The sequence below is a fragment of the Marmota flaviventris genome, chromosome 4, assembly GCF_047511675.1.
Source record: "Marmota flaviventris isolate mMarFla1 chromosome 4, mMarFla1.hap1, whole genome shotgun sequence".
Classification (NCBI taxonomy): Eukaryota; Metazoa; Chordata; class Mammalia; order Rodentia; family Sciuridae; genus Marmota; species Marmota flaviventris.
In genome coordinates, this window is record NC_092501.1 from 99,821,825 (window position 1) to 99,835,608 (window position 13,784).

At 36.1% G+C, this 13,784-nt stretch overlaps 1 protein-coding gene across 2 annotated transcripts in view; it reads right to left on the reverse strand.

Annotated features, from left to right (window-relative positions):
• Positions 1-13,784, reverse strand: part of Lmo7 (LIM domain 7) — a 214,120-nt gene that overhangs the window by 51,448 nt on the left and 148,888 nt on the right. Inside the window, exons 5-9 of one of the 2 annotated variants that reach the window (XM_027938081.3) lie at positions 11,386-11,416; positions 10,359-10,472; positions 5,211-5,409; positions 1,818-2,070; positions 646-927 (exon numbers count right to left, since the gene is read on the reverse strand). In XM_027938081.3, the coding sequence (XP_027793882.2) occupies positions 646-927; positions 1,818-2,070; positions 5,211-5,409; positions 10,359-10,472; positions 11,386-11,416 (879 nt within the window). The remainder of the gene's footprint in view (positions 1-645; positions 928-1,817; positions 2,071-5,210; positions 5,410-10,358; positions 10,473-11,385; positions 11,417-13,784) is intronic. The other variant, XM_071611447.1, reaches the window with a different exon arrangement.

Genomic DNA, 13,784 nt, shown 5'->3' on the forward strand with positions numbered 1-13,784 from the left:
AGATTTCCAAGCTTACATGCTCACACAGAAAGCAATATGTTATAGGTTATGCTTTTGTACTAAATATATTAAGTTTCCAAGATTGAGCATAGTCAGGTCCCAGGTTAATGTAGCAGAAGTAGGCAGCAGCAGGTATCTGATGCCAGATCCCCAAGCAGACTCAGGCAGACAGCTGCACCTGGGCTCCTCTGAGACTCCACTGCTTTTCCTCGCTGTGTGTGTGTCCCGTGATTTTATGGCCTGTTGAGTAGCTAGTTCCAGCAAGAGTGAAGATCTCTGGCAGTTGCCATCTAGCCTACACTGTTCTCTCTGTATTCTACTAAAAATGGTTGAACCCGAGTCCTCATCCTCAGAGTCTGAATTCCTTCTATTGTAAAGTGACATGGAGAAAAGAAGGAGGGAGAGAAGAAAAGAATTGACTACTGAAATTAATGTCAAGCTATGACTACATACAGGAAAGCTTTTTAAGATCCAGATTCTAAAGTTTAAATTTGAACACATGTTTTCAATTTTAGAAGTTCTACAGATGTTAGAGGGAAAATTAGACTTTCTCCATCTCACACACAAAAAAAAAATGCACAAAGAATGCACAGGTCAGGGTAAGGAATGAACACTGGAAGGACAGAAACACACATAAAGACAAACCTGAATCCCTGAAATTCTTTATACCACGGTTTAGAGGTTTCCCTTTTTATTCTTTTCCAGTTCACATCTTCTGGAATCCAGCATTTGGGAAGAAACTGATCAAAAGAATTCCCTGGATTTGGCATGACTTGAGTTAGCTTTCGCACATACAGATCATCCTTGACAATGTTGGGTAACCTTGTTGGTTTTTCTTCTTCCTCTTCCAAGTAATGAGAGGAGTTTGAAGGTTCTCGGACTGTTGCCCAATTCTCTGCATTGGTGCTCCCAGTTCTCCTCTGGTTACTGTTCAAAACATCCAACCAGGTTAAGATACTGCATGAGCAATCTGAACCAGAGCACATAAGGCACGCATTCCACCTCACAGTTTACAGCAGTGTGAAGAAAGCAAAGTAACTCCCACTGTTGTCACCACAGTTCCTAGAACAAAGTTAAGGTGCCATCTCATCCTAGTTAGAGAACAGCCAGATACACATGGCTAAGGACACTTAATTAGAAGCTGTGTTAAAAGAAAGACAAATTGCAGTTTGGAATGACTTTCTGAATTAAATCAATGGCATGACAGATATCCAGATCCAGGACAAATACATTTCTGACCTTGTCAGTGTGTGTAGCCCATAGGCTAATGTATCAGGAGAAAATATTTGCGGACCAGAGTGGAGAGAGGTGGTTTTCGAAATGAAACTCGGGGGCCTCTTTTTCACTTGGAATCTGCGGTTGGCTAAGTCATCCAAAATCACGTCAGGCAACCTTCGTTCATCCTCAGTATCTGAACCACTTTCAGAACCACACGCCTCCTTACAGGAAGCTGGATATGAAAAATCACACTCTGCTCTGCTAATTTGATGGGGAAATAAAGGATTCTTTTCATGTCCACTAAGATCAACAAAAAAATGGAAGAAAACACGGCAGCTCACAATGAACAATATTAGTCATCCAGTGCATTGAAAATACCAATAAACTAAAAGCACACACCTAAACAAGACCTAGCAGATCATATGCTGACACATGTTAACAGAACAAATATCTTCAAGATATAGATGACTAAAAACAGGTATAAAAAATTCTCATTAGTGAAATTCATTATCTCTGAAATACATTTTAAGAACCATTCTTAAATACCACTCAAATTCACAAAGCTTAAAGAACTCCACCATCACATCACATTCCAGTACCTTGAAAATGTCCCATCTGCCTCTGTGTAGATGGGGCTTGCCCAGCTTCTTCTGTTATCCTCATTTTTGTCTGGCTTTTTCTTCCTCAGCGGTGCTGGCACATAGGATGGCTGTCTACTTTTGTTGGGTAAAAAACGATTGAATGGTAAAGCAGATTTTGGTTCAATAGCTGAAATCCTTCGATAGGACATATCATCTTTGTTAAAATCCTGCATTTTGAATGTAAATTCCAAATCTGTGTCACTTTCGCAACCTATAAAACAAAGCACAAGAATTTGTTTTATTCTTTAGATTATTCACTTTATTAAAACCTCTCAGCCTGTCTGCTCTATCTTTCCCTTGGAAACCCAGTGCTGCTACTGCGAACTGTGGGGAATATTTTTAGAAATTGTCATGAAGTTGTGATAAGATCCATTAGGAGGAACTTGCTTTGCATACTGAAGGCACATGCAGTACACTCTTCTGCTGTCGCACATTCTAAGCAGAAAAAGTCCCTATTCACTGCTGAGCCCCTCCTTCCCAATCATCTTTGCCTCCAGGATCTTTCATCAAATTTGTCGAAGTAATACATGTGAATAAAACCTAGCAGGAAAGTTGCAGGTGCTTAAAATGAGATACAAAAGAAATTCTAGGGAAACTAATTTAAAATTAAAGCACGCATCTTTCCAATGTATGTGAGGAGAGAAAAGGGGAGCAGGAATAGAAGTAAAAATATACAAGATAGTGAAGGAGCATGACGAATCCCTATGAGACCCCTATGAATACAAGAGAGGATGGACTGGGTGACATGTCTAAAGTCCCCAAAGAATCTCAGGTCATATGCAAATGAGAGCACAGAACTTATGCTACTTCTTGTGACCATGAAAATTACAGTGGGAGTCTCCTATTTTCTTCAAAATTATTTAAAAAGAAACTTAGAAGGATACCCTTTAATACACCTCAAGTTCAGATAAATACAAATAGTAATATACCTTCTTTTAAAAAGAACATAAACCTGCTCTTTTAAAAGCACAGGAAAAAAAAAGAGAGAGGATAGAACAGTACAGATTCAGAAGTCTCTTTCCTGCCTTCTTTTCATTCTGCCTGGAGAACATTTGTAAAGATGGTTTTCAAGTGTTGCTTCCCACCAGGGTCCCTCCCAAAACTGGCTAAGCACAGCACCCATATCTCCAGGCTCGGCCATGCACAGCAGCAGAGGTTAGCCAAAGCTAAAGGCAGTCTACTCTCCTCTCCCTGCCCAGCAGAAATCTACAGTGAATAACTCTGAGAATAGTCCACAGGAAATGGTTACAGCTGTGACAAAGTCACAGGGTAAGGGAAATGAAAAGGAAGAATGCAAGGCAGCTATGCCCAAGAGGGTCAGCCAATAATCTGATGCTTTTTTACTACTTCCTTTAAGAAAAAAAAAAAGGGGCTGGGGATGTGGCTCAAGCGGTAGCGCGCTCGCCTGGCATGCGTGCAGCCCGGGTTCAATCCTCAGCACCACATACAAAATAAAGATGTTGTGTCCGCCGATAACTAAAAAATAAATATTAAATAAATAAAAAAATAATAATTAAAAAAAAAAGACATTTCTCTCATTTTAAAAATGTGTGCCAATGAATCCTACTAAAATATACATGTGAAAATTTAAAATCACAGGCTATTCTACTTCTGAATTTTTTAAGTTAAAATCTTTTTTTAGCTCAGTTCAGTGTTCTGCAGAGTTTTCATTTGCCTAAATATCATCTTGATGTAAGTTTTCATACAAAACTAGGAAATTTTACTTTGCAATTCTTATCCTAAAAATATCCCAAATTTTGGTGACCATCAACTACAATCTGGTGGGTAGTAGAATTTTAATAAACCAATCTCAGAAATGGTTTCTTATCTTGGTACTCCCTCCAAGCTCTATAAGCAAGGTTTGTCTGCAACACATTTCAGCAATAGGGAAGGTGACTGCAGACCTCTGCTTTTGGTTACACACACCTGACTAAAGAAAAGGACCTAGATCCTACACTAGTGCCCACACCACACTATAAGGACTGAAGTCTGGATATGCCCACAAGCCCCTTTTATTCTTCACTGACCAGATGCAAATTTAAATACTGCGTTTTGCAGGTTTTTCAGTCATGACAAAGTAATCTAGTGGGTTGAAAATTTTAGCCTCAGCATTTATAATTTTAATCATTCAGATGCATTATAAACTTCAATTTATTTCCTTAAAGGTATTATAATCATCATCTGGATTATAAAAAATGTCACACCTAGACAGCAAACGGCCAACAATGCACTAATAATTATAAATGTTAACTGCTTAAATAGCCACTCACATTTTTTAAATACTACTTACTACTACTACTATTACCATTACCACAACTCCTTTAAGTGCTAAAGAATTTAATTTTGTTCCCATGCTTAATTTTTGAAAAACAAATTCATTTGATGTAGAGTTGGAAAGTTTTCATAATAAAATCTTAGAAAAAACATTTACAATATAAAATAATATTCATAACAAACAAGCAAAGTGAAATCCCTAACAACTGAGCATAAATTCCCAGACAGAATTCAACCCTTCATCATCATGATGGTGGAAGCACAAAAATATCTTAAAAGAAAAAAAAAAATGTTGGTGCAGTATTGGAGATTGAATCTAGAGCCTCAGCACTGAGATTCATTTTCCCAGCATTTCAAGAAATTTTACTTGTAGTTTCCAGTAGTCAATTCAGAGTAGCTAAGTATTTAGTCAGAAAATTGCTGACACTAACTAGTAGCCACAGGAATAAGACATGCATTTAAATAACTGATTTGACCATAAGCTTAGAATTTTGCAAGAAGGTCCCTCCCACAACAGAAAGACTGCATTACCACTGCTCCTTTTATGCCTTCTCTGTCCTGGGTTAGCTCTGACCCTGACATGACCAAGAGATAGATATTCTCTCCCACCACATTAGGTACTCTAAACAGGAGCCTAAAAATCTATCGAAATATAATTATTAAAATAGTTCTGTTTTTTCCTTGAGTTTTTAATCCTTTCTAGTAAAGTAAAAGAAAGAAAGAAAATTACTCAGCAATGAAACCAGACTTTTTTGCAGAATCTTATTTATATTCTTCTTTTATGTTTAACTATATTATATCAGCTGATAGGCCTCATATTATTAGGCCTGGAGCAAATTATTGCTTGACAAAAACGAAATCACAGGAAGCTGTCTCCTCACAGTCCTGTCCAAAAACTGCAGAAAAAATTGGAAACCATTAACACTATGAGGAAAAGAAAAATTATGAAACCCCAAATATATTTAAGACTTTCTTAACATTTACTTCTGGTGAAATTTTTGCCTAGTTTTTATTCTGTTTTCCCATCCCTGTTCCAATTTTTTAAGTAATAATTTGACAGCCAAAAACATATCTCACCTTCACGTCCTCCTCTCAATGTGATATCTGAGGAGCAGCTGGTCAATGATCTGGACCCCAAAGAGTCTAAGCTTTCAAAGGAATCTTCCCTCTTCTGGCTGCCTGGAGGAGCAGGAAATTCTCCACGGTCAGAACACCAGATATCACCGTAGCCACTGTCCCGGCCACTTCTTTTCAGGCAGCTGGAGTCTTCAAGTGCCTAAAAAAACATTTTATAAAAAATAGTAAGCTTGGGCTGGGGTTGTAGCTCAGTGGTAGAATGCTCAACTCACATGTGGAAGGCACTGGAGTCAATCCTCAGCATCACATAAAAATAAAATAAAGTTATTTAAAAAAAAATAGTAAGCTAGTATGAACTTCCAAAAACATAAATGTTTTGCTTCTTTGCTAGATAAGGCAATGTGATTTCCCTATTGAACATAAGAAAAGAGCTGATAAAAATCAGAATATACATCTGTAATTTTATGACCTCTGAAGTATTCCCAGGCCCTGTCTTAAACCTAAGAGTTGCCTTATTGGTGGGAACAGCTAGACATTCACGATGTCTTTGTGATTCCTTTTTTAAACCGCCTTTTCTGTATATGATAATGTAGAGCAGAGGCTAAAACACTGCTCTAATGCTTGAATGAGGAAAGAGAAAGAAGGACCCAACATTGGGGTCAGGGATTCTTTTCCGCTATGTGGAAGGCCCTTATTGAAACATGGATCAATACTGTTACCAAAGTTTTGTCTTAGTTATTGCACCTGACTTTTGCCAAGTTGTGCCTTTTCTTCTGGAATTGTAAATAAACACAGTCATAGCACCTGTTTATACTGTGACACAGATATTGTTACAGTGAACATACCAGTGGCTCTCACTGCTGAGCTCACAGCCCCTAGTGAATGTGTGATGGATGGAGAAACCCCTGTACGACCTGCTGATGCTGTCTACCTCTTGGAAAATAAATTTTGAATCCCCCCCCCAAAAAAAAAGAATAGACATCTGTAACATTTTCACCCACAACTAATATGATAAGGAAGTATGGGATGTTTAATGTGATGATTAGGAGGCATTATTTAATAAAGTAGTATGATCCATTTAAAAATAAGGAAGAGGGTATAGTTTAATGAACAAAAGTTCATTAAAACAACACTGAAACACTGAAGTCAATGATTATTTACAGTTCTGACAATAAACATGAAAGTAGTCAAAGAGAAAACCAATTCTAATTTAAAAATCCAAATGGAGATAAGTCAGTAAAATTATTCAGTCTATCTCCAGGAAATATTTTGAGTGATTATGGTAAACATAAAAGAATTCATAAAGTTCTTTAAGTGCATTCACCACCCTCAACCCAAAATAGCTAAAGGGGGGAAAAAACAAGAACTATGGCTCTACAGTATCACATGCACAAAAAGAGATTTAAAAAAGGAATCACAAGGCTGAATGTTTTCTCTGATAAGTGGATGCTAATTCATAATGGGATGAGTGGAGGAACTCTGGATGGGCTAAAGGGAAGGGAGGGGAGGGGAAAATGGGATAGGAAAGATGATAGAATGAGACTGATATCATTACCCTAGGTACATGTATGATTGCACGAATGATGTGACCCTATTTTGTGTACAACCAGAGAAGTGAAAAATTGTGCTCCATTTGTGTACAATGAGCATTCTGTTATATATTAACTGATTTAAATAAATAAATAAATGGTTTAGAACAAATAAATAAATAGGAATCACAAAGACATTGTTAATGTCTAGCTGTGCCCACATCAGAGAATTCATTTATTTTCACCAATAATAAAACCTAGATTTGAGGTACTGGCAGCTAGGTTGTCTCGCTTGCTGAGTCAAGGGAAGCATACTTATTCACAAACATGTAAGACTTATCTCCCAGTCAGGTGTGGTGGTACATGCCATCCCAGAAGCTCAGGAGGCTGAGACAGGAGGACCACAAGTTCAAAGCCTGCCTCAGCAACAGTGAGGTGCTAAGCATCTTAGACCCTGTCTCTAAATAAAATACAAAAAAAGGGCTGGGATGTGGCTCCATGTTCGAGTGCCCCTGAGTTCAATCCCTGGTACGCAACCTTCCCCACAATCCCCAAAAGATTTATCTTCCTTGGAACTAAATTAAACATTGGTTTGGCTCATCTAAGAGATAGAAATATGACAATTATTGTAACCTATAGGTTTGTAAATTATACAGAACCTAATCAAAATAACCATTTTTAATTAACACTTATAAAATTTAATGGTAAAATACAACTGGGTATTTTAAATATGAATTTAACTTAAGTAAAATTTTATAAAGTTCTTAGCATAGTCCTGACACTGCAATCAATGAATACCTAGTAATTACAATTTTTAAATATGGTAAAGGTAATTTTGTCATTATAGTAAAAAAAAAAAAAAATCAGTGATATTACTTACAGATATTACTTACTAATAGTTTAAAGAACCTAGGAATAACTAACAACCAAATGTAACATACGAATCTTGATTAAATCACAATTCAGATTAAAGAAAAGAGACTATGAAAAACAGGAGACAATTGGGAAATTTAATATGTCCTTAATAATAAATAATGGGGAATATTTATGAGATTCCTTAAATATATACATTGTGGCTATACAGAAAAATATTCTTAGGAGATGCATACTGAATATTTTGGGATGAGATATTTCCGAAATTAAGATGGTTACTTTAAAAACATAGATGGGTGGGTAGATAAGCCAATATAAAAATCTTTAATAATTGAGTCAGATGATGATTACCTGGGCATTTGTCGTATTATTTTTTCAACATAAAAAAGGTGAAAATGTATAAAAGAATAATTAGCAGGTGGCTCAGGCATGTTTTTGACTAATAATAGAACGATGAATTTCTGGATCAAATGTTTGACAAGTGTTTAAAACGCCAATAAGGGTCTAGTCGATTTAAGAGAGATTTCATAAGCTTTAGATATCAGGCATCCTGGCATGAGTTCCCATCCTGTCATGAAAACGCCAGCACCTACCTTATACCCTGTCCCCAAGAAGATGGGGAAATGAGGCCTAGTGCCGGTACCAGAATGTTTCACAAAATATGAGAGTAACCACTGTAAAATAAATCTTCAGATCCATCAAGGTCTTTGTTTGGCTGTACTGAGCATTCTACCCACTGAGTTCTACCCCCAGCGTTTGTTTTTTTTTTCCCCCTTGAGATAAGGTCTCATTAAGTTGCCCAGGCTGGCTCTGAACTTGCAATCCTTCTGCTTCAGCCTCCTGAGTAACTGGGATTACAGGCACACACCAGCAAGCATGGCTTCATCAGTTTTTTTTTTTTTTTTTTAAAACACATATACTTTGAAACCTAAGAGCTAACATATGGCAAGATGAAATTTAACATCATAAAGTTAAAGCTATTGATGATGGGCTACCACAGTTATAAGACAACCTGAGTATGACCCTGGAGTTTGGTTGTTTTTTTTTTTTAAACCATTTTGTTTGTTTCTTTGTTTTTGTGGTACTGGCGATTGAACTCATGGCTTGGTTCTAAGCAGGCAATATGTCATTGAGCTACATTCCCAGCCCTTGAAGCTTGGTTTTTGAGGATTTCACCCTGACAAGTCCCCAAAATGAGTCACCTTCAGTTATGACACTAGCACAAATTACACCAACTATTTTTTAATTGATACAATGGACTGGCCTTAAACACTATCTAGATGGAACAGAATGAATGTAAAACAGGTGACATGTTCACATGCCTCTCATGCCTATTCCCACTTAGTAAGAGTGGAATAAGAGAACCACAGCTATCTACCAAAACTTTTTTGCCCACTCTGACAGACACTGGTAACAGGAAACAGCATTTAATGAAGCATTCCTAGCATAAACACTATATTAATATTATTCAACCTGAGTCAGATTGTCATAAAAAGTTAAAGAGCATTACTTCATGGGCCGAAGTTCCACGTCATTTTTAATTGAAAGTTTCCTTAGCTGAAATAATTATAAAGCAAGGCTCTCCCTGTGCCCAAAGCCCCTTACAATTTCTCCACTATCCCAGACAGCTGGATTATTTGCTATGGGAGTATTCGCAACCCTCTTACAACAGGTATACATGATAATATCTCACCCTGAATTAACTGATACAAGGAATTTGAGTGAAGTGCTATCAACTCTTTATAATAAGAAGAAAAAACATAAAACCCCCAAATTTTTGACTCTGTAAATTCCATTTCTCTCTAATATATGTGGCTGAACTCAGGCAAAATCATTTTTTAAAGATAAGGAGAAATGTAGGGAAAGGTGAGTATTTTTATCCTGACCCAAAATTTCTATCTTCCAATCATAACTAATATTTATTATGTTTTTTTTACAAAGTGTCAGAGACTAATTTTAAAAATGCCTTACTAACAGAGCATCATTTAATCATCAGAAAAACCCCTAAAGCATCTACTCTTAATGTTTTATTTATTTTGACTACATATTTTCTTCTGACCCCTGTCAGTTCCCCTAAATAAATATCCCACAAAGAAATTAGTTTTCCACTTGGACCTTTTATAAATGAAGACTTGGCAGAACAACTGTCAGTCTTGGCACTTGATTCTTCTCAAACAAACCTTAAACATTCAAAAGGCTGTCACACAGGTTCCCAGATATGAAGGAATAGAAATGTGTGTAAAACCAAGGATTCTAACGTTAAAACCTTATCAAGTTTCACTTAGCATTCACTACTGTTTTGGAAATAAAGGCAGTATGGTGATACTGGAATACGGACATTAATGATAATTAATTGCCCAAGAATACATTAATATAAAGAAATTTACTTCCGTTAATTTTAATAGTCCTGGGAATGCCTTTCTGCTGCAGACTGAATTCATAATGAGCATAGAAATAAGTCATACAATATGTAAGAAAGAAAGTAAATGTGCATGTCATCAAACTACCTAAAATTAAGAGAGAAATTTATGCCTCAAAAAGTGCTCTGGAATAGACTCACTGACTCTTGGTGGTAGTACATAAAGCCAGCAAAGTCTAACAATCCTTTCTACTCAGCCCAGTCTAGAGCAAACACATCCCACCATTATTTGTCAGAGGGGAGGAAGAGAAGCAAAAGAAAGGAGGAGGAGGAGAAAGTGATAGTATTAGCTGTAGCAGTCATTTTATACAGATGTAGTTTCCTTACCTTAGTCAGAGCTTGTCCTAAAAGCTTCTCGAATGCTTTCAAATTAAGATAGGGACCACTGTAGTAGGGGTTATTTTGTGTTTTTCTTCCCAGCCAGTACAATGTTATCAAAACCTTTGAAAAAAAATTTCATGAACAAATCAGTCTATTTAGTAAGCTCAATTCAGGTGAATACTCAAGATAAAGGATAGCTCATATTACTCTATGGTTGGAAGTCCAACTCCCTTAAATTTATGGGAAGGGAAAGGTTCATTGAAAATCTTAATTATAGTGTGGCACAGTGATGCATGCCTGTAATACCGGTGGCTCAGAAGGCTGAGGCAGGAGGATCATGATTTCAAAGCCAGCCTTAGCAAACACTGAGGTGCTAAACAACTCAGTGAGACCCTGGCTCTAAATAAAATATAAAATAGAGCTGGGGATGTGGCTCCATGGTCAAGTGCCCAAGAGTTCAATCCCCATAACAAAAAACAAAAAAAAAATCTTAATTATTATTGCTAGATTATAAAAGGAAACCATAAGAAACTTTTAAATCCATCAATATTTTTTTCAGCAGCTACAGAATGAACACCTAAAATCAATAATTTTCAGCTTCCGTGATGAGACTATGAAGCTTTTTAAAAACAAAGCTGCCACTTTAGACATTCTTCTATGCAGAATATTAAGGACATTATAAGTCTACACTGAACACAGCATCCTTAAACATTATGTATTCCCCTAAAGTCTGTTATGACGGTTTCCTACTTGCTCCCCTAAAAAAATTATAAAATGGGTCTGCCGTTACCACATTAGTAACTTTTAATAACTAGCTTCCAAAATATAGCCTACTCTCTTATACTATGAAGTCAGAGAATATAAGTTCTAACCATGTACTGCAATACATATATTTAGTTATATTTACAGTTTATGACTGGTGGTTTCCATGTAAAATTTAATTGGAAAAAGGATGCAGAGTATTTTTTAGTTCTATTACTTCCCTAAGGATGATCAAAGTAAAAACTATAATGCTTCATTAAATATATCTTACATTTTTCAATCTTCTATCAGTCTCTTCTTGTCTGTAAAGAAAAATAAAGTATCTATTAAGTAATATCCATGAACCTTAAATTAATTATAACTAGAAATTCATTTTTATTCTTAAGTTCTATGAATATTAATATCACCTGGTAATTCAGAAATCTTAACAGCACATATTACACATGAGAAAATTTTTCCATGTTTATTGATTTTACTAAATATAACAGTTTTCTATAGAAAGTAATTTTTCTTCATTTTACCCAGTATGGTCTTATTTTTAAAATGTTATTTAGATTTTTGCATTCTAATTTTAAACAATATTTAAGTCCAATGGCGGGGGGATCGATGTGTGCTTAGGACAGGAAAATTGGGAAATAAAGAAAAAAAAGAATCTTAGGAAGATGGAGCGAGGGGAAAAAGCAGGCACATGCTGACATTTCTCCTTCACTGTCCACAAGGTTTTGCACTCAAGTTCCCCAGAGTAAATGGCTCAGAGACCATGACCCTAAACATGCTGAAAGTCCAGTTTAGAAAACGGCTATGAACCTCCTCCTGAAAAAAGTCACTAAGAATCATGGGAGTTTGGCTCACCTGTAGGACATGATATTTAAGGGAGAAGTTAAAAGGAAGTAGAATATCACCTCAATGTGGAAGCAGCAGCGATAAACTATGAACAAAGAGTAGGGTCACCCTAAAAGAATGGGCTTTGTGTCAGACACACACAGGATCAATGTGAATTCAGAGACCACAGAAGCCTGAACTAGATGGCCTCTAAAATGGCTTTTCAGCCAAACTACAAGTGATACAACTATAAAATAAAAATACAATTATAAAATAAAATACATTGATAATTGTATACAATTATCAATATGTTTGTAGAAGACATATAACGTGCATTCACAAATATATACACAGAGGGGGAAAAAAAGGTAAGTTTGGAGTGCACAGAGACAATTATTTAACTTTATCTTTGAAAGAATAAGTGAGGCAACTGTGATTATTTCCTTTCACAAAACAATCATATCTTAAGAATAATATACATCTCCCACCCAAGCCCAAAAAGCATCTCAACAAAAAATTAATGTTCTCAGATAAATACAAACTGGTACAACTATTCACACTCTTAACCCGCTTGGTGATATCTATTTCAGCTAAACACACTGACATTTCACAACCTCGTAATTCCATTTCTAGGTAATTCCATTTCTACAACAAATCCTCTACTAATTTATCAAAAGTCATATACAAGAATGTTTAGAGCAGCATTATATTCAACAGCAAAAACTGGAGAATTCGCTCTTTAAGAGAGCAAGGATTAAGGAATACCCACACAATGAGAACAAACAATCTCCAAACTATTTTCAAGCAATTGGTACAATCTCACAAACAACAGGAAGTTAAAAAAAAAAAAAGTCAAGCACAAAAACCATACAGATTATATGAATGAAACAATATAAAATAAAAACCAGGCAAAACAAAGATATGCTATTAGAAGACCAGATAGTGATTATCCTTGTGGGAGAGAGTGGCAGAAGTCATTGGCAGAGTGTGGGGCTATCAGAATGCTAAAAATTTGTAGTTTGCTCTAAAAGCTGGCTACCTATGTGTGTTCAGTTTCTAAATAAACATGTGAATTGTACATTTCCATATGTATACTTTTCTGTATATATATCTACTTCAAAAAAAGTAAATAAATAGAACAAATTTCTTGGCTTGAATGCTCACACTGTCTCTTGAGTAAAAAGAAAATCATCTTATAAAAATTAATAGCAGTTCATTTTGGAAGTAGTTAGTGGAGAAAGTCACAAGAAACTGACAATAAAATAACAGTTATAAACTCATACCCCTTACTAGATTAATGACTAACACACCCAACTCAAATATTAAATTATCCAAAACATGAAAGAACCATCAAAACACAGTACAAAGATGTACTAATCCAAAAGTTGCCCCACTTTTATCATAAGTATATCAGAGTAGAAGGAGCAAAAAGCCCTCTTAAACCCCTGACCTCCTTTGCACAGCCCTCAATAAAAGTTTCCAATCCAACAATCTCATCTGCTTAGAGCTATTGGTCATGACACAGCAAGCACTGCAAGTACAGGGTACTGCTTATTGTGTTATAGACACTCACTATAGCAGTGACTTTGGCATTATTGCCCTCATTCACTTTACCTTCCTTCTAAATACAGGAATTTACAACATACTCTTGAACACAGTGATACACAGGCCAACCAAATTAGTGCCCTATCACTGAAATGTAATGCCAGGAATTCAAGTAGTCAATGATTTGCTGGAATAAAGAGAGTTCACACTGACACACAACAAATACCCCACTGCATGATATCAGGAATCAGGAGACTCCTTTGCCTGGGATAACCCCGAGGCACAGCCCCAAGGCCTTTTAAA